Raw genomic sequence first — 17,373 nt, forward strand, 5'->3', positions numbered from 1 at the left:
GTCTACTCAGCTAGCGACTGGTCTCGACTGTGCTGAGACGGGCAGATGACCTGGAGATCCCGGATGTGGACATGACGCCCCAGGGATGCACGAATGGCACCGACACACTGTCGACGTCGTTTGTCCGCGTCAGGGTTGAACGTTGAAGGGGAGACAGCGCACGTCGAGCCACCGTCGCTACGCCATCGCAATAAACCGCGCCCTCTTTACACCGTTGCGCGAGCGCATCGCCTGCGACGAATGACTCCGTTGCACCGCCCGTTCCGTGCGAGACGGAAGCGTAAATACATCAGTAGCGCTGGCATGCTGCACGGAGCATCTTATCCATTGACCATCATCGCTTGCGCAATGTATCACACGTCGTCGACCCGCACCAGCCACCAGCCGCACTCACATCGTTACTCGCAATCGCGACCGCACGGCTATGCGGCGGCAGCTCCCGCCGCGAGCGACCCTTATCCGCCCCAGCAGCTCCAGCAGCGGTCAAGTTCCCACAGCTCGTATAGTGCTGGGACCCCCGAGCAGGCTCGACTCTGGCAGTGGTTCTGCCAAGTCGACACCGACAGGTCTGGGGAGATCAGCGTGAACGAGCTGCATGCCGCGTTGATCAATGGTGAGCAGGCTTGTGCGGTTGCGGGCGGACGTGGACAAGTGCTGATCACGACATGTTCCCGTTCAGGCGATTGGTCCCGTAAGTTTCGCACTATGTGCGCCCGTCTCCGAGTGGAGCGTTGACTCCACCCCCCGCACAGGTTTTGATATCGATACAGTGAAGATGCTGATGAACATGTTTGTACGTCGCGTCCGTTCCATTGAAGCTTTTCTCTTTCGCTCACAGTGCGGCCCAGGACGTCGACCGGAGCGGAACGATAGGCTTCAATGGTAAGGCATCTCCCGCGGACATGCTTTTTATGCTCAACGCAACGTGTTCAGAGTTCCAGGGCCTGTGGAAGTACATTGTGGATTGGCAGAAGGCATTCAAGTACTTCGACCGCGATGGCTCGGGAACCATCGACGGTCACGAGCTCTCTAACGCGTTGCAGAACTTTGGATACAACCTCTCCCCGATGCTTATGTCCCTAGTAGAGCAGAAGTATGGTAAGTTATCGGAGTCCAGGCTCAGAAATAACGTTCGCATGACACGCTGCGCTTTGCCACAGCAGCGGCGCCGTACGCAGGCCACGGGCCTAAGCCTGGCATAACTTTCGACCGCTTTGTGAGAGCTTGCGTCGTGGTGAGAACACTGACGGAGGCTTTCCAGAGGTGAGTCTCCGTGCGAGGTCCTGACGATCTCAACGCTTACGATTGCGCACAGAAAGGACACAGACCGCGACGGCTGGATACAGGTGAATTACGAGGATTTTATGGCGGTAAGCCTTGCAATTTGGTCAGCCAGTCATGCAACATGTGCGACTCACATCTTCAGATGATACTCTCTGCCCCTTGAGCGGAATATTTAACCTGATACCAACCTGACACTGAACGCCTCTTGGATGACGACCCCTGCCATGTGCTATGTACTACCTATGCGTCTTGAAGTTCCCCTACTGTTATTGATATCCTTGCTAACATACCTCTCGATATCCGCGATTCGCATGTAATTGTATCCAATCGATTGGCTTCTGTACTGTGCGACCGAGCGAGCAGCGAGGCAAAGTCTGATGCGGATGTGCTGGGACTCAGACGCCCAGGGAACCTGTGTGCTCCCATGTGAATTTACTGTACAGGAGAAATCATGACGCCGACGCCCAGGCCAACCCTGGCTAACCGAGCAGTCGTGCCTCTCGCGCTACGCGGCTCGTTTTCATTCCCCAACTTCTACCACCACCCCTCGCCCCGAGCCAGTAACGTCGGACAGCACAGATGCCCATCCCAGATGTTATTCCAATACCGTACTCGCCAGATGCGGATCATTCCAGGCAGTCGTACGAGGTGCCCGGGACCAAGAAGCCTGGCCAGACCGGTACGTTTCCATGACCTGTCGCGAGCAACTCAGCATTGAGGCAGCCATTCGCGTCGCCCAGGACACTACAGAAATGGTGAGATCAGAACTTCTCCTTATGCGTCCGCTGGGGATGCTAACGGGCTCGTCTAGGTGCCTTTCCGTTTCTGACGCTCGACTCGCCGAACGCGTTCGTCAACCTCGTCGAGTTTTTCGACTCTGGCCGGAAGCACGTCCCAGGCAACACGCCCATGCTTGGCCGCCGCCCGCTTCTGTCGTCAAATCCACCGACATATGCGAACCACTACGAGTGGGTCACCTGGGAGCAGGCGGATGTGCGGAGACAACACATTGGAAGCGGCTTATGCAAGCTCTTTGACGACGGTATCGCCGGTGGCGATCCTCTGAGGTGCTTTGGCATCTACAGCGGTAATTGCCCAGGTATTTACTCTCGAAACTTGCTGTCGCGTTCCAAGCTGAGTTCCGATAGAGTGGCAATTGTTGGACTTGGCTGGCCATGCCTACCAGTTTGTCTCTGTGCCGTTGTACGACACTCTGGGGAAAGATACGGTCGGTATGTAACGTCGCTCTCGTCATGGATAACGATCTGACGCGTTGACGTGCTTTAGAACATATGCAAGGCCTTTTTTCCGTCACGGATTATCATGTGCTCATGAACCTATAGTATCAACCACACAGAGATGACACTAGTCGCCGTCTCTCCGGCACACGTATCGACTGTCTTGAAACTTGCGGGAAAGATCCCCACTCTGAAGGTTATTTTGGCCATGGGTGCGCTCTCCACAGAGTCGAAGCAGATCTGCAGGGCATGGGGCGAGCAGGTTGCAATCAAGGTGATGGACCTGCCAGAGTGTAAGCAACATTTCTTCCGTGACAGACTGTTACTTATGTTGAGATGCAGTGGAGGAGCTTGGCGAGGCGAACCTCAAGAAACCGACTTATCCCAGCTCCGACGCACTCGCATGTATCTGTTATACTTCTGTACGTCTGTTCCGCTAGCTAGGTATCATTTTTCTTGTCTGATAATGTACGTAGGGAACAACTGGGCTCCCCAAAGGTTCAGAGAATCCCAGTAGCTGCTTTTACTCATGACGCTCACTCATACCATCAGGTGTTGTCCTAACCCACGGTATGATGGCAAATGGCTTCTACGCCCAGCTGTTCGGCCTTAACCTGTCCGAGGCTCCGGTCTGTATGGGCTTCTTGCCGCTGGCTCACATCTATGGCGTACGTCTTTTGTGACAGTGTGCAGCTCAGAGCGGTTCCTGACAGTTGAATAGCGCATGATTGAGGCTATTGTCATCGCCCGTGGTGGCACCATTGGCTATTGGTCTGGTGACCCACTTCGCCTTTTGGAAGATGCTCAAGTCCTTCAGCCGACATTTTTCCCCGCCGTTCCACGCGTCTTCAATAGAATCTACCAGGCGGGCATGGCCGCGGCGCAGCTGCCTGGTGTGAAGGGAGCACTCTTCCGTCGTGCGCTTGAGGTGAAACTCAGCCGGTTCCATGCCACGGGTCAAACAACACATGCCCTCTGGGACCGCCTCGTTTTCAAGAAGGTTCTCCTCGCCTCCCCAACTATACTCCGGATCGTCAATTAATTTCACGTCTCTTGCAGATCCAAGTTGTGCTTGGCGGCAAAGTAAAGTTGCTCTCTACAGGATCAGCGCCGATGAGCGCTGCTGCGAGCAAGTTTATTAAGGTCGCATTAGGGGCTGAGTTGCTCGAAGGCAAGTTTTCGTACCAGCTTCCGACAGGATGGCTTGCTTAGTCGGTGTACCCCCAGGCTATGGCGGCACGGAAAACGTCGGCACAGCCACGAAGACATGGTGGGGTGACTCCAGATCCGATGGCACGGTCGGTCCACCGCACCCATGCGCGGAACTCAAGCTCGTCGATGTTCCCTCCATGGGCTACACCGCTGAGGACAAGCCGTATCCTCGTGGAGAGATTTATATGCGAGGCGACCACTGCTTCAGGGAATACTACAAGGGTGCGTACATCGCATATGTCAAGGGTTTTAACTGACTCGAGTTTATGCAGATCCCGAGGGCACCAAGGCTACCGTCGACGAAGAGGGTTGGCAGCGTACTGGCGATGTTGGTGCGATCGACGAATGCGGACGTTTCCGCATCATTGATCGCGTGAAGAATATCATGAAGCTCTCTCAGGGCGAGTACGTCGCGCTCGAGCGTATCGAGGCACTGTACAACGGATGCCCCATCGTCGCGCAGGTGTACGTGCATGGTGACTCGCTGCAGTCGTACCTCATCGCAGTCGTCGTTCCCGACCCTGCTCAGCTGACCGCAATCGCAAGCAAAGTTTGGAGTACGAATGTGTCGCTGTCAGATCGCGACGCCCTCGACCGCGCGGCGCATGACTCGAAGGTCCAGCAACAGGTTTTGAGGATGCTGGACGAGACAGCGAAGGCCGTCGGGCTGAACGGGTACGTTACAACTTTCTCGAACCGTCTTGCAATTGTTGACGTGTCTGTTTGCTATAGCTTCGAGATGATCAAGCGAATTCACGTCACGAATGACCCCTTCACCGTCGACAACAACTGCCTGACGGCCACGTTCAAGATCAAGCGGTTAGTCTCCAGCCTTTCCTATCCTTCTTTCTTGGCTGAGCACACCTCGTGTGATTAGGAAGGATGTGTACAACATGTACAAGCAGGAGCTCAATGCGCTCTACGCTCTTGGCGAGCCTACGAGCAAGCCTGCTATCAAGCTCTGAGCAGACCATCAAATTGCTCGCCGTGCTCCCTTGTGCCATTCGCATATACCTTGCTTTCGGCCCTTTACTCCAATATACATACACTCAGATGGTACATTCCCTTGTGATCGATGCGTATCACGCGCTGTGTGTGTGTGTGGAGGACGAGTGATTTTAAAAAGAAATTTGTTACAAGGTGCATCGCTTACTGAAATACAAGCTATAACACATGCATCTAGGTATCTACCAAAGCGCAAGATGTTTTGAGGGAATCGGCGTGTGAGGAATCTACATGTATAGCCTATGTTTAACTCTGCAGCCAGACCTGTATAGCAATGCAGCAAAACCCCCGAAGGAGAGGAACATGTACCGGCGTGCACCTCAAGATGGTCGTTGATGTTGCTGGATCGCGACGGCCTTCATGCCGTCCGCGATCCTGCGGGACAGCGTCGTGGCGAGCGTCGCGAGCACGACCATGATGACGACCCAGACGTAGCGCGCCGGCCACCAGCTGGAGCCGACGCTGAACGCGAAGAGCGAGGAGGCGAACGCGGGGCCAAACGCACGCGCGCCGCACTGTCGTTGGGCGAGACAAGCCGTGTGTGAGCGGAACCGTGCAGAGGGAAAGAACTTGGGCAGAGAAGGGACGTACCATGGCAAACAAGATGAGGCCGTTCGTCACGCCCAACGAGGCGGGGTCGGGCGCGCTGTGCTTGATGAGGATCATGTTCACGCTGCATGTTCCGCACCCCGTCAGCAGCCGCTCTGCCACACGCGTACCAGAAGTGGAGGCACTCACGAGAAGGCTAATGCTGCGCTCCGTGCCAGAGCGAGCAGGATGCCGATGCCGACCCAGAGCAGCGCCTTTGTGGCGGGCGTCACGCTCTCGGCGCCGTCCTCGCCGACGATGACGCCGCGGCGTGCGATGAGGTTGAGGAGCGGTAGGAGCGAGAAAACCCATGGGAAGATCGCGACGCAGGTGTTGTACATCTTGGCGTGGTCGAACCGTCGGAGAAGGTACGGCATGAAGAAGACCTGGAGCCCGGCCGCGATCAGGCCCGAAGAGGCGAGGGCCAAGCCGATTTCCGCCGCCTGCAAGAACATTAGCGGCGAGAGACGTCAGAGGGGCCATCGGCTTACGGTGAAGGCGATGCCGCCGGTGTTGACTGGCGTGTAGCAGTAGAGAACGAAAATGACGTCGAACGCGGTGTTGCTACAAGTAGTAATGAGAATTTTGAGGTGTGGATGCGTATACGCACGGCGGGACATACGTGAAGGATAGTGCACCGCCGCTTAGGCATAGCGCACGGATGAGCGGGTTGGCAAAAAGCGATCCTATGCTGGCAGGCTGCTGCAGTTTTTCCTGGTAGCCATCAATTGGAGACGACGGCAACGAGTCGGCACGTCTTCGACGCTTGCTTGGAAGGGTCTGGCATGGCCGCGTTATTCCTCAGATGCACATGACAAACATGTGGATGTACCTCTTCCAGAGCAAAAAACCCAAAGACAGCACCGCAGAACGCAATAGAAGCTGCCAGCAGGGACGGCAGCAGGTACGGGAAGTTCCTGAACAACTCCGTGTCAAAGAGTCCCGGCCATTTGGTTGCTGGGTTTGAGAAGGTTCCACCAAGGAGAGGGCTAGGCACAGAAGGGAGCTTGAGCACCTGAGCGGGTGGCGCGGTAGTGTCATGACGCACCCAATGATAGCGCCAAGGGGCCAGCATAACCCGTATATCGGGAACGCAACAGCTTGGTTAGTGTGGTCTGTTATCTCTCCAATGACCGACTGCACGACTGCGGAGTTCCCAGAGAAGAAACCAGCTGAGGGGGAAATGGATCAGGCACCCAGACGCTATGACCGGCGGGTGTGCGCACCTAGACTTCGCGCAAAGATGACGCCCCAGAAAGTGTTTGAGAGGCCCATCATGAGTGTGCCCGCGGCTATACCTGAGATACCAATGAGGATCACGGGCTTACGCCCTATTTTGTCTGGGGGGAAAATCAGGACGCGCTCTGAGGTATTAACGTGGGTACCCACCGGACAGCCGCGCCCATTGGTAGATGGTGAGGAGCTGAGCGATGGCGAAGCTACTTTCCTACGGTTGAAGGATGCGTCATTTCTCGGTCAGGGGATCCGCTGCGGTAAGGTTTACTGACCACTATGCCACTGTATAGCCCGGTCTTTGAGGGGTCCTCTGTCAAGTGGAGGTGGTCGATCATCTCATTGACGTATGGGAAGATCTGTGTGAACATTATGGGATCGACCAGCCTAACGACGCAGAGGGTGGCGAGCTGGGCCATGGGGAGGGGAGTGACGCCATGACTCCTGGTCGGCCTGGCCCTGTCCTCGAGCTTGAAGGCGTCGTCGAAGTCCTCGTGGAGGAAGGGCTGCTCCTCGTCGTTCAGGAGGGTCTCGTCGCTGGCATTAGACTTGTAGCTGGTAGAGCCGGTATGGTGCGCGATGCCGACCATTCTCTCTTAGTGACCCTAGCAGGAGGAGGGACAGAGCAGGAGAGGAAGAAAGCTGGAGCTGGACGCGGGAAACATATTATTAAACCGGCGGGTTACCGAGAAGTGGATGCCGCAGGCCGGCCAGGAGAATCTGCTTCCAGAATACCCGATAGGTTCTATGTTTTACGTATGGAAGAGGGTCCCTTCCCTCGACCAGAGTCAAGTGACAGCCCAGTCGGTGCCTATCATCGCGAATTCTGATATGCTAATTCAAAGGTTAACCGCATTACAAAATGTATTTGCACTCTGCACCTTCGGCCGCTGAGGCTGTTATCTACGCGCGATGCTGTCAGCTTGCCGAGGCAATATTTTCTGGGAGGACTTTGGTCATGCATTCGTGACTTGCACCGGCACGGCGCTCACTGGCGTCTGGGGCGTAGATGACGCGCTCTAGGCCCGGAGCACTCCGGTCCGTTCACGTGACCTTTACTCCGGCCGCCCGAGGGAAGAGCGCCCGGTCCCTCTGGTGTCCGCCGCTTTTGGTTGTTGTCTCTTGCCACCAGCTTGTTGCAGCGCAAACTAGCGGGCGCATCTTTTCTTTGCAGTTTTCTAATCGTTACTCACTCCTGTAATTCAAATCATGCCCGCAGACGAAAATATTGTCCTCGTAGCACCTCGCCCGGTGCGACTAGCCGCTCCCACTCCTTTTTACCCACCCTCTATCTTGCACCGGCCCCAGGCAATGAACGCTTTCCGCTTCGCATCTACTGTCTCTGACGCCCTCGAGAGGTTCAAGCTAGCCGATGACTCGGTAGACGACGATCCAAAGAGCGAGCCTCCGGCACCCTCTGAGCGTGATCGACCCATATCTCCTCGCGCATCTCCTCGGTGAGTCTTCCTCCTGCCGCAGATCTCTGATCGCACAACAGACCTCGTCTCGCTTCTTGAACCATTCCTTTCTGTTGGTGCGTGTATGTAATGGTTGTGCTGAACTCTTGGGACATAACAGGTCGACTTTGCCGTCGGAGGCTATGGAGGAATTCTTGTCGATCCTCCGCCCCTCCTCCTTCCTATTTCCGCCCACTTCACCTATCCTCCGGCCCAGTAACGGCCTCGCGCACGGCTTTGTCTCTTACTGCCGCCCTGGCTCTTGCAGCCTCTCACCGGCGATGTCCAACGAGGGTCTTGGGATCACGCTCGTAGATCAAAGCGATGAGATGAAAAAGGACGGTGACACTGTCGCGTACCCATTCAAGATCATTGGTCCAGGCCATCTGTGTAAGTGTTATCTCACGATAATCTCGCTTAACCTTCACCATTAACCCTATACTTCCTTGATCGCTGCACACCACCTACACATCCACATGTAATCGTCTGTCTATTAGCCTCGCCTGTCGCACGTGCACACACGCGCAACCCTTTCCCTCGTCAAGCTAACTTTGAAAATGGCCCGTCCGCGTCCATCCGCGCCCAGTCGGCGTCGCCTTCGCCCTCTGTCAACGCCCTCTCCCCCACGGCGGTGCCTCTGCCACTTCCTACTCCCGACGAAATCGAGCATGAACCTGTCTCGTAAACAAACGACTACCACGAAACCTCCGCCTTATCACACTTCTGTCGATCTCCACCTGCTTATATCCCCAAAGATACCATTGTGCCATAGTGTAACGTAACCTATCCCGTAAACTTATTGTCTCCCTTCAGGTCTTTCTTTGTGTTCTACTGTTGACTTCTGTACTGTGGTTTCTCTTTCGATATGACTCGCTTATCTCTTTCTACTCTCTTCTCACCTCTACCGATAACAATCCTTGGAACTACATATGATACCGATATAGGCCTGTCTGTGGACATAATACCTCTGTACTTGGAATACAAGAAATCGTCGATTCTAATAGCGCGCTCTACGTGGGCTCTTACTTGTCTCCATGTTACATTCACAACCAAAAGTACACCGATAGGTTTACAGCAGGTTTGTCTCGTACCCAGAGCTCTACCCAAACCCCTACCCCCAGAGGTGCATCGTCTTGGGGTCCGCTCCGTAGTATCTGTCGCCCTTCACCTCGTAGCTGTTGATGACCTCCCAGATCGCGTCCGACTCTCCTTGCGTCAGCTTCGTGTCTGCAGAGTACGTGTTCTCCAGCGTGCGCTTCGCATTTCTGTCCGAGCAACAAGTTTTTGGTCAGCGTCCGGCTGGAATCTGCGGATGAGCGAGAGCGTACGAGGATCCAGGGAGGGCAATGACCCTGTCGCCCAGTGAGGCGACGAACGCAATGCACAGTTGGGCGGAGGTGACGCCCTTCTTCTCTGCGATTGCCCGCAGCCTGTCAACCAAAGTCAAGTTGTGCTGGAAGTATTCCGGGTTGCGGAAGCGCGTAAAGTTCCGGCGCATGTCTCCCTCTGCAGAGCATACCAGGTCAGTCTGCATAGCTGTACACTTGGAACGGCACCAAACCTGGGAGATCCTCGAATTTCGTGATCTGGCCAGTCAAGAAGCCGCGTCCGAGAGGCCTGGTTCAAGTCAGCTACTGGACTGGGTACCAAAAGTAAGTGCCACGCACGCGTAAGCAACGACCGCGATGCCGAGCTCCTCAGCAGTCTGGAGGACGTCCTTCGTCTCTGGCTCGACAGACCACGGGCTGACCTCGATCTCGACCGCAGCGATCGGGTGCACCGCGTTACCCTTCCGAAGGGACTCCGCACCGCACTCGGACATGCCGATGTGGTCAAGCAGGCCCTCCTTGACGAGGCCAGACAGGATACCGATGGTGTGCTCGACGCTATAGTTGGAGTCGACGCGGGCGCACTCGAACAGGTCAAGCTTCTTGGTGCCGCGCAGAGCGGCGTTGATGGCGGTCACGCTGCGCCTGAGGTTCTCTGGACTGAATGCATGGAGAGCATCGAAGAGAAAATGAGACATATAATGCGATTTCGTTCGAATACAGCACTTACGATGCATCAGGAACGGGAGCGTCCTTTTTGCCTCCCCCTTTGACCGAGAGGAAGGTCCGCTCCGCATACTCAGGATACTTCTCAAAGAATCGTGCCAAGAGCTCGAGGTTCGCAGTGCCAAAGTCTTGCGCGTAGAACTCGCCTGTGCGACGAGTCGCACGTCAGGTGAGTCTCGGGAGCTGGAAGTGCGGTGAACGGCTGGACGCACCGCTGTTCAACAGCATCTTGACACCAGGCGGCATGGCATCCACACCTGCCTTGATGGCTTCGAAGCAGGTCTCGTCGGGGACAGGGTTCGGGGTCCATCTGTCTGGTGGGTTAGCAGGGCACTTGTGAGCGAAGAGAGCGCGGGAGCACGAACGTCATCAGCATAAGGCCATGCTAGCGGCGAAAGTTGCGTCAGACTCTCAGCTGGGACACAAAGCAGGAATAGCTAGATACTCACGGCGACTTTGCCCACCTTGACGTGGGAGGCGGTTCCGCCGAGGGTGGTGACACTCTGGACAGTCATGTCTGTGCGGTTAAGCTCTTGAGGTATGGTGGAAGAAGAGGATGCGATGATATCGTTGTCAGTGCTGGCCGGCCGACTACTTATATGGATGCAGTTAGCAGGGCGAGAAGGTTTGATCTGAACGGTGCGGTGTGCTTGCTTACAGATCAAGCCTGTTTACCCATGCCACTTCACCTCGTCGCCGGGCGATAACGTCACAGCCAAGGGTCCGTGACAGCTCGGTCTCCAGTGTGCCACAAAGTCTGCTGCTGGCGCCAAATTAATTGATATACTACCACTTGCGTCTTGCCGTCCACTACGCGTCCTCCCGGCGGCATACTCGACATCTCCTGTAGCACTTAACCGGGGCTGTGGTAGGTTCCTGCTTCATGTAATCGCGTGCGGCAATTTTCTTTTCCGATGCGACTGTGTTGGTAATACTTAACGTTGGAGTGGTCACAAAAACAGCGCCACAAGATGTGCCACGTCCAGATAGACTCGTAGCGGGGTCGCGGAGATCACTCGCATCGAAGGCGCCAGTCGGGGCTGTTCTACTAGCGACCCTTCCATACATATTTCTGCATCGCTATCAGCTGTAAGTGGGTTCCGTGGGAGTGGCGGCAAAGATGACGTGCATTCGGCTGCAGATGGCCTATACACTAGGAGTCGCTGGGTCACTATGTCCAGAAGAATCAACGAAAAAATTATCTCGTGCATCAGGTGTAGCATGTGCGTCCAGGGGCAACGGAAACAGCAGGAGACAAAGTGCGGCAAGTTTCGCGTTCCCAGGAACAGCCTATGGATTGAAGTCATCTGGCGGCATAACCGGACATCTGGGCGGCTGACTCTTGCTGCAGCCAAAGAAATGTGCTGTCTTGACAGCGTTTAGCGTTAACATGTTAACAGTCCGACTGGAGCCAGGGACGCTACAAGAACAACACCAACCCTGGATCCACTGTACAATCACCTCAGCTTCCTGATCGCAGTGGATCCACGAAAGCTTGATGCCACGAATCGGCGGATGGTTAGTCTGGAGCTTATAAAATAGTCTTCTGTCTGGTCTATAAGCACCAGGGAAGCCATCTTTGTAGCTGGCAAGTTTGTTGTACCATCTAGTCGTCGCAAAGAAAGCAAGCGGAGTAGAGGATGATTAGTCGACTTCTGGAGCCGAGAAGAGGAGCAGACTGATGGCTTTTAAACTCACCAACACTGCCGCTGTTGCATACACCACACCGGCCACGAATGCTGAGGAATCAGACGCAGCTGGCGATCATGAGGAGACAGGATGGTCAGCGTACGATGCGAAGACAGTGGCCGTAAATAGTCCAAGGAAAGTCGTGTGAAGGCGAAGGTCGATGGAGGAGAGTAGGGAGGGAAGTTGAACGAAGATGCTTCGATGACTTGCCATGGAACACACGCATTGAAAGCGCCAACATGTGGCTTCGTTATTGACGTTGGCTGATTAACGTTTAACAGCGAAGTTGTTCGTACCATTAATATCACTGCTGACGAGCTCGGACGTCACGGCAATGTCCATCGGACTTGTCAGCAAATTTACGCAGATTTCTGCGCGTACCTTGAGCGCACTAAGGTGTGCGCTTGGGAGCTGCGATGGCTGCCCTCCTTCGTGGTAGTCAATGCTGAGTAAATCCCCATCCAAACTTCGGAATGCCGTAGCATACGTTGGGATACTCGGCCTTCGGAGGTCGTTGCGGCCGAGCTTCTAAATCCACTGGTACTGTCTCCAAGGAGACACGAAATCAGCGACGTATAGACAGCATCGAGAGGCTGGCAGCATTGCATGTATGATAGGTTAATGAACTAATGCGACAGCCCTCCTGAGCAATGCCACAGCACCTGTATGGTAGGGGAAGACGTCATGTACACTCGCGTAACGAGCCTGGACCTAAAAGCAAAGAGCTACTAGGTCGATCCGTGGAGGAGTAGCTCGTAGAATAGCTCTGAAAGTCAACCTTCGCGTGAGCGATGTGCGCTCCGAGTCTGGCTGAATACTACTATGCAGTATGAGTACTAGACAATTTGCAACCGTTCCAACTTGAATGCTATTTCCGAAACGATCGTAACGAGAGAATATTGTACTTGCCAATTCTGATTACGCTGTAGTACTAAGCAGACTAAGCAGGAAACAACCACAGTTCTTGGCGGGTTGGAAATATCATCAAGTGATCAAGCTCAGGCATGCTGCCAGGAGGACGCGTAATGGACGGCAACACGCAAGCGAGCGTTAAAAATACTTTGCCGCTGGCAGCGGGCTTTGTGGCACAGAATCGCTGAGCGCTCTCGGAGCGCGGCTTGGTCGTCGCCCGAGTCGCAGACAACTTCAGGTAGGTCCGCGCCGTTGTGTGTAGAGCTCCTATTGAATTATCCTGAGAGCAAGCATGCCGGACCAACGATATCGAGCCTTCTCGCGCGACCCACAGCGTCCGTTGCTCGTATAAATACTCAGCCGGCTGGCAGCAACGTACAGCTCTCAAAACCACACAGACATGACCGTCCAAAGCGTTGCTACCCTCGGCGGAACCGCCTACCACATCACAGTGGGCAAGGTCGCCGTAAGTGCCAAGCTCCTTTACTACTTCAAATCAAACGAGTCAGAAGTCTGACGCGATTTCCCTTGCTAGCATGGTCTTATGATGATGACGTTCGTACCACAGCATTCTCTGTGCTCGCGAACGCACGTCTAACCTAACGGACAGATGGACCCCGAACCCCGTCCCGGACGAGATCTGCTTCGACGCTATCAAGGCAGGTGTGGATGCCATGCCGCCTGGTGTCAAGATGCTGTTGAACAGCGGTGCGTCCAGCCGTCCGCCGTACTTCCAGCTTCCGAGGCTTGTCTGACGTGCGACTCGTCGCACAGGCGAGTTCTACGCGCAAGACTTTGGCACGGCGAACCTCGAGCTCTTGGCACGATTCTTTGAGAAGTATCCTGAGTATGCGGAGCGGACCTTCCTCTCGGTCAAGGGCGGTGCCAAGACAGAGGGCTTCCCTGTGCCTGACGCGTCGTAAATATTTTCGAAAGGCATTTACTGCACTAAGAAACTGATTTTGTGTGTGTGTGTAGGCCGGAGAACCTCAGGCGCAGCGTGACCGCCATCAACGCCGCTCTGCGCGGCACCAAGAGGCTCGACCTGTTCGAGTGTTCCCGCGTCGATTCTAACTATAGTGTCGAACACACCATCGGTATCCTGTCTGGCTTCGTCAAAGAGGGTCTGTTCGATCATATTGGCATGTCCGAATGCAGCACAGAGTCACTCCGGAAAGGTAACGCGGTGCATCCGATCTCTGCGGTCGAGATTGAGGTTAGCCCGTGGGCTATTGAGCCAGAAACGAAGAATGTGCTCAAGACTGCTGAGGAGCTCGGTATTGCAGTTGTTGCATACTCGTAAGTAGCCATAGTTCGATTATCAGCCCAGTAATCGACTTGAACCAGGCCCCTCGGACGTGGCTTCTTGACCGGTCAGATCAAGAAGTTCGAAGATCTTCCAGGTTCGTGATATTTAAAGTATATGGCAGCACTAGCTAAGTCCACGTGCTTTGCAGAGGGAGACGTACGCCGACACTTGACACGCTTCCGCAATCCCGAATACTTCCAGCACAACCTGACCTTGGTTGACAAGCTGACCGAAATCGCGCAGAAGAAGGACATCACTCCCTCTCGACTTTGTATCGCATTCATTGGTTCCTTGGGAAAGAAAGTCATCCCTCTCCCTGGTTCCTCGTAAGCCACTCTTTTCCTGCACCATTAGATGAAGTCTGAAGCGGACACTTCGCTCACACAGACACGTGAAGCGCACGCTGGAGAACACATACTCTGCAGATGCTGAGCTGACGAAGGAAGAATTGGACGCGATCTGGGAAATTATCAACAGCTATGAGGTGAAGGGCGATAGATATTTCGGAGCAGAGCAGGCCATGCACCTCTGGGGATAAATGTTTGCAAGAGTTGTTAGGCACGAGACTTGCTTGCTACAACTTCTTTCGGTGTATCTGTATTTCCTGGAATGAGAAAAGCTATAATGTCACATAGAACCTGCCACTGGTCGCAGAGCACGAGGGTGCCGGTCGCAGGGTGCCGGTGGCGGTCTAGGGTCATGTTCGACTTGGAGTAACAACGATGTTCATATCATTAATGTCACTGCTGACGAGCTCGGACGTCATGGCAATATCCAGACCTGTCAGCATGTTCATGACAATTTTCGCGCGCACCTCGAGGCTTGAGCATACCGAGACGTGTGCTTGGGAGCTGCGATGGCTGCTCTCCTTCGCAGGCTAGTGCTGAGTGAATCCACACCCGGACTTCGGCGCGGATTGAGATGTCGCAGCATATGTTTCGATTCTGGGCCTCCGGAGATAGTTGGGGCCGGGTTTCTAATTCCCCTTTCCCCCAGGAGACGCGAGGCAAAATCGGTGACGTATGGACGGCATCGAGAGCTTGGGGTTGGAGGCATTGCGCGTCTTCTAAGAACGAGCCAATGTGATGACCGATGTGTGATCCTGAGCAATGTAGAGGGAGACGCCACATACGCTCGCGTAATGAGAGTGACAAGGGCAGCGAGTAACCAGATGCAGAGCACCTGAAAGCATAGTTCTCGGGTCAATCTGTGGACGAATCGCTAGTAGAATGGCTCCGAACGATACCTTTCATGCAAGTGATGTTCGCCTCGCGTTCACAAACGCTAGTAGGGAGCCGTTCCAATGTTACTTCAAATTTCCAATGCGGCTGTGACGAGACTGCTTTTAATTGCATCGAACAGCAGTTCTGGCGGGCTGGAGAAGTTACCGTCGAGTGTATGCTGCCGGGAGGACGCGTAGTGGACGGCAGTTGCCGCCGGCGGGAAGGCTTCGGTGTGACGTCGCGCGGCGGCAGACAACTTTATTTTTTGAGTCCGCGCTGCTGTGTAGAGTCCGAGAGCAAGCATGCATCGAGTCTTGTCGTGCGACCTTCGGCATCCATCGTCCGTATAAGTAACCAGTCGGCTGGCGAAAACGACACAAAGCCCTCTTCTTCCACACCTCTCGACTACAGACATGACCGTAGAAAGCGTTACCACCCTCGGCGGAACTGCCTCCCACATCCGGGTGGGTAAGGTCGCCGTAAGTACCAACCCCTCTACCATACAGAGCCAAGAACCTGACGCGACATCCATTGTCAGCATGGCCTTATGATGATGACGTCCGTACCACGACGTTATCTATGCTCGCAAATGCACTTCTAACACAGTGGACAGATGGACCCCGAACCCCGTCCCGGACGAGGTCTGCTTCGAAGCTATCAAGGCAGGTGTGGATGCCATGCCGCCTGGTGTCAAGATGCTGTTGAACAGCGGTGCGTTCAGCCGTCGCCGTACTTCCAGCTCCCGAGACTCAGCTGCATGTGACTCGTCGTACAGGCGAGTTTTATGCGCTAGACTTTGGTACGGCGAACCTCGAGCTTCTGGCACGATTCTTTGAGAAGTATCCCGAGTATGCGGAGCGGACCTTCCTCTCGGTCAAGGGTGGTGGCAAAGCAGAGGGTAGACCTGTTCCTGACTCATCGTAAGTGTTTTCAAGAGAAGTATACTGCATTCAAATCAAGAAACTAATCTTATGTGCGTGTAGCCCAGAGAACCTCAGGCGCAGCGTGACCGCCGTCAACGCCGCTCTGCGTGGCACCAAGAGGCTCGATCTGTTTGAGTGCGCCCGCGTCGACTCCAACTATAGCGTCGAGCACACCATTGGAATCCTCTCTGGCCTTGTCAAGGAGGGTCTGTTCGACCACATTGGCATGTCCGAATGCAGCGCAGAGTCACTCCGGAAAGGTAACGCGGTGCATCCGATCTCTGCGGTCGAGATTGAGGTTAGCCCGTGGTCCATCGAGCCGGAGACGAAGAATGTGCTCAAGACCGCCGAGGAGCTCGGCATTGCGGTTATTTCATACTCGTGGGTGGCCATGCTTCATTATCAATATCCAGCTCAGTAACTGACTTGAACCAGGCCTCTCGGACGCGGCTTCCTCACTGGACAGATTAAGAAGCTCGACGATCTCCCAGGTCCGTAGCGGTTGTAATACGTGGTAGAATTAGCTCACTCCACGTGCTTTGCAGAGGGAGACGTACGCCGACACTTGACACGCTTCCGCAACCCCGAATACTTCCAGCACAACCTGACCTTGGTAGACATGCTAACGGAAATTGCGCAGAAGAAGGGCATTACTCCCTCTCGACTTTGTATCGCATTCGTTGGTTCCTTGGGCGAGAAGGTCATCCCACTCCCTGGATCCTCGTAAGTGATCCTTTTCCTGCACCATTAGGCGAAGTCTGAAGCGGACGCTTCACTCGCACAGACACGTGAAGCGCACGCTGGAGAACACATACTCTGCAGACACGAAGCTGACGAAGGAAGAATTGGACGCGATCTGGGAGATTATCAACAGCTACGAAGTGAAGGGTGATAGGTACGGAGGGGACCCTAAGGCCATGCACCTCTGGGGGTAATTTTTGGAAGAGCTGTTGGGCACGAGACTCGCATACTACAAGTTCCTCGGTGTACTTTCGGTGTACCTGTAGTGCTTGAAATGGAAATGACCATGGTATCGCTTAGAACTCGCCGCTTGTCGCGGAGCACGAGACACGAAAGCGGTCGGGTCGCAGGGCGCCCGTGGCGGTCCAGGGTCATGCATGTATCATGTTCGACTCGGACGGGATGGGATGTGGCACAGCCGATTGCACGAATATGAAGCAGTGTCGGAGAAACGGGAAAGGGGAGGAAACTTGAGAAGAGACAGAGCGAGATGAGATCGCCTTGA

At 54.7% G+C, this 17,373-nt stretch overlaps 8 protein-coding genes across 8 annotated transcripts; 5 read left to right on the forward strand and 3 right to left on the reverse strand.

Moving 5' to 3' along the window:
* The first annotated feature begins 238 nt into the window (after window positions 1–238).
* On the forward strand, window positions 239–1,618 carry PHACADRAFT_256224 (uncharacterized protein). Its single transcript, XM_007395791.1, has 8 exons — window positions 239–613; window positions 680–691; window positions 753–793; window positions 849–882; window positions 934–1,098; window positions 1,161–1,263; window positions 1,316–1,370; window positions 1,427–1,618. Exons 1-8 carry the CDS (start codon window positions 349–351, stop codon window positions 1,445–1,447), a joined length of 696 nt encoding a protein of 231 aa, XP_007395853.1. The 5' UTR covers window positions 239–348; the 3' UTR covers window positions 1,448–1,618.
* Window positions 1,619–1,837: 219 nt separating this feature from the next.
* Window positions 1,838–4,877, forward strand: PHACADRAFT_256225 (uncharacterized protein). Its single transcript, XM_007395792.1, has 13 exons — window positions 1,838–1,963; window positions 2,096–2,383; window positions 2,433–2,520; window positions 2,628–2,815; window positions 2,865–2,944; window positions 2,999–3,020; window positions 3,075–3,190; window positions 3,244–3,522; window positions 3,582–3,693; window positions 3,750–3,956; window positions 4,007–4,409; window positions 4,467–4,553; window positions 4,612–4,877. Exons 1-13 carry the CDS (start codon window positions 1,864–1,866, stop codon window positions 4,697–4,699), a joined length of 2,058 nt encoding a protein of 685 aa, XP_007395854.1. The 5' UTR covers window positions 1,838–1,863; the 3' UTR covers window positions 4,700–4,877.
* Window positions 4,841–7,176, reverse strand: PHACADRAFT_256226 (uncharacterized protein). Its single transcript, XM_007395793.1, has 10 exons — window positions 6,836–7,176; window positions 6,717–6,774; window positions 6,554–6,667; window positions 6,376–6,499; window positions 6,160–6,316; window positions 5,950–6,107; window positions 5,819–5,891; window positions 5,478–5,770; window positions 5,331–5,412; window positions 4,841–5,254 (listed from the first exon to the last, which is right to left on the reverse strand). The coding sequence occupies exons 1-10, from the start codon at window positions 7,148–7,150 to the stop codon at window positions 5,060–5,062; spliced, it is 1,569 nt and encodes a 522-aa protein (XP_007395855.1). The 5' UTR covers window positions 7,151–7,176; the 3' UTR covers window positions 4,841–5,059.
* A 512-nt stretch (window positions 7,177–7,688) lies between these two features.
* PHACADRAFT_256230 (uncharacterized protein) lies at window positions 7,689–9,016 on the forward strand. The gene is made up of 3 exons (XM_007395794.1): window positions 7,689–8,017; window positions 8,139–8,407; window positions 8,515–9,016. Exons 1-3 carry the CDS (start codon window positions 7,770–7,772, stop codon window positions 8,700–8,702), a joined length of 705 nt encoding a protein of 234 aa, XP_007395856.1. The 5' UTR covers window positions 7,689–7,769; the 3' UTR covers window positions 8,703–9,016.
* Window positions 9,017–9,033: 17 nt separating this feature from the next.
* On the reverse strand, window positions 9,034–10,635 carry PHACADRAFT_256231 (uncharacterized protein). The gene is made up of 8 exons (XM_007395795.1): window positions 10,521–10,635; window positions 10,437–10,456; window positions 10,284–10,381; window positions 10,076–10,217; window positions 9,685–10,005; window positions 9,579–9,634; window positions 9,346–9,523; window positions 9,034–9,282 (listed from the first exon to the last, which is right to left on the reverse strand). The coding sequence occupies exons 1-8, from the start codon at window positions 10,584–10,586 to the stop codon at window positions 9,129–9,131; spliced, it is 1,035 nt and encodes a 344-aa protein (XP_007395857.1). The 5' UTR covers window positions 10,587–10,635; the 3' UTR covers window positions 9,034–9,128.
* Window positions 10,636–11,010: 375 nt separating this feature from the next.
* PHACADRAFT_256232 (uncharacterized protein) lies at window positions 11,011–11,300 on the reverse strand. The gene has a single exon (XM_007395796.1). The coding sequence runs from the start codon at window positions 11,292–11,294 to the stop codon at window positions 11,022–11,024; it is 273 nt and encodes a 90-aa protein (XP_007395858.1). The 5' UTR covers window positions 11,295–11,300; the 3' UTR covers window positions 11,011–11,021.
* A 1,580-nt stretch (window positions 11,301–12,880) lies between these two features.
* PHACADRAFT_184323 (uncharacterized protein) lies at window positions 12,881–15,178 on the forward strand. The gene is made up of 8 exons (XM_007395797.1): window positions 12,881–13,138; window positions 13,208–13,227; window positions 13,283–13,380; window positions 13,447–13,591; window positions 13,651–13,971; window positions 14,020–14,075; window positions 14,130–14,307; window positions 14,369–15,178. The coding sequence occupies exons 1-8, from the start codon at window positions 13,073–13,075 to the stop codon at window positions 14,517–14,519; spliced, it is 1,035 nt and encodes a 344-aa protein (XP_007395859.1). The 5' UTR covers window positions 12,881–13,072; the 3' UTR covers window positions 14,520–15,178.
* A 406-nt stretch (window positions 15,179–15,584) lies between these two features.
* Window positions 15,585–17,166, forward strand: PHACADRAFT_256235 (uncharacterized protein). The gene is made up of 8 exons (XM_007395798.1): window positions 15,585–15,683; window positions 15,743–15,762; window positions 15,818–15,915; window positions 15,980–16,124; window positions 16,188–16,508; window positions 16,563–16,618; window positions 16,673–16,850; window positions 16,912–17,166. The coding sequence occupies exons 1-8, from the start codon at window positions 15,618–15,620 to the stop codon at window positions 17,060–17,062; spliced, it is 1,035 nt and encodes a 344-aa protein (XP_007395860.1). The 5' UTR covers window positions 15,585–15,617; the 3' UTR covers window positions 17,063–17,166.
* Window positions 17,167–17,373: the final 207 nt, after the last annotated feature.

This window comes from Phanerochaete carnosa (genome assembly GCF_000300595.1).
Source record: "Phanerochaete carnosa HHB-10118-sp unplaced genomic scaffold PHACAscaffold_5, whole genome shotgun sequence".
NCBI lineage: Eukaryota > Fungi > Basidiomycota > Agaricomycetes > Polyporales > Phanerochaetaceae > Phanerochaete > Phanerochaete carnosa.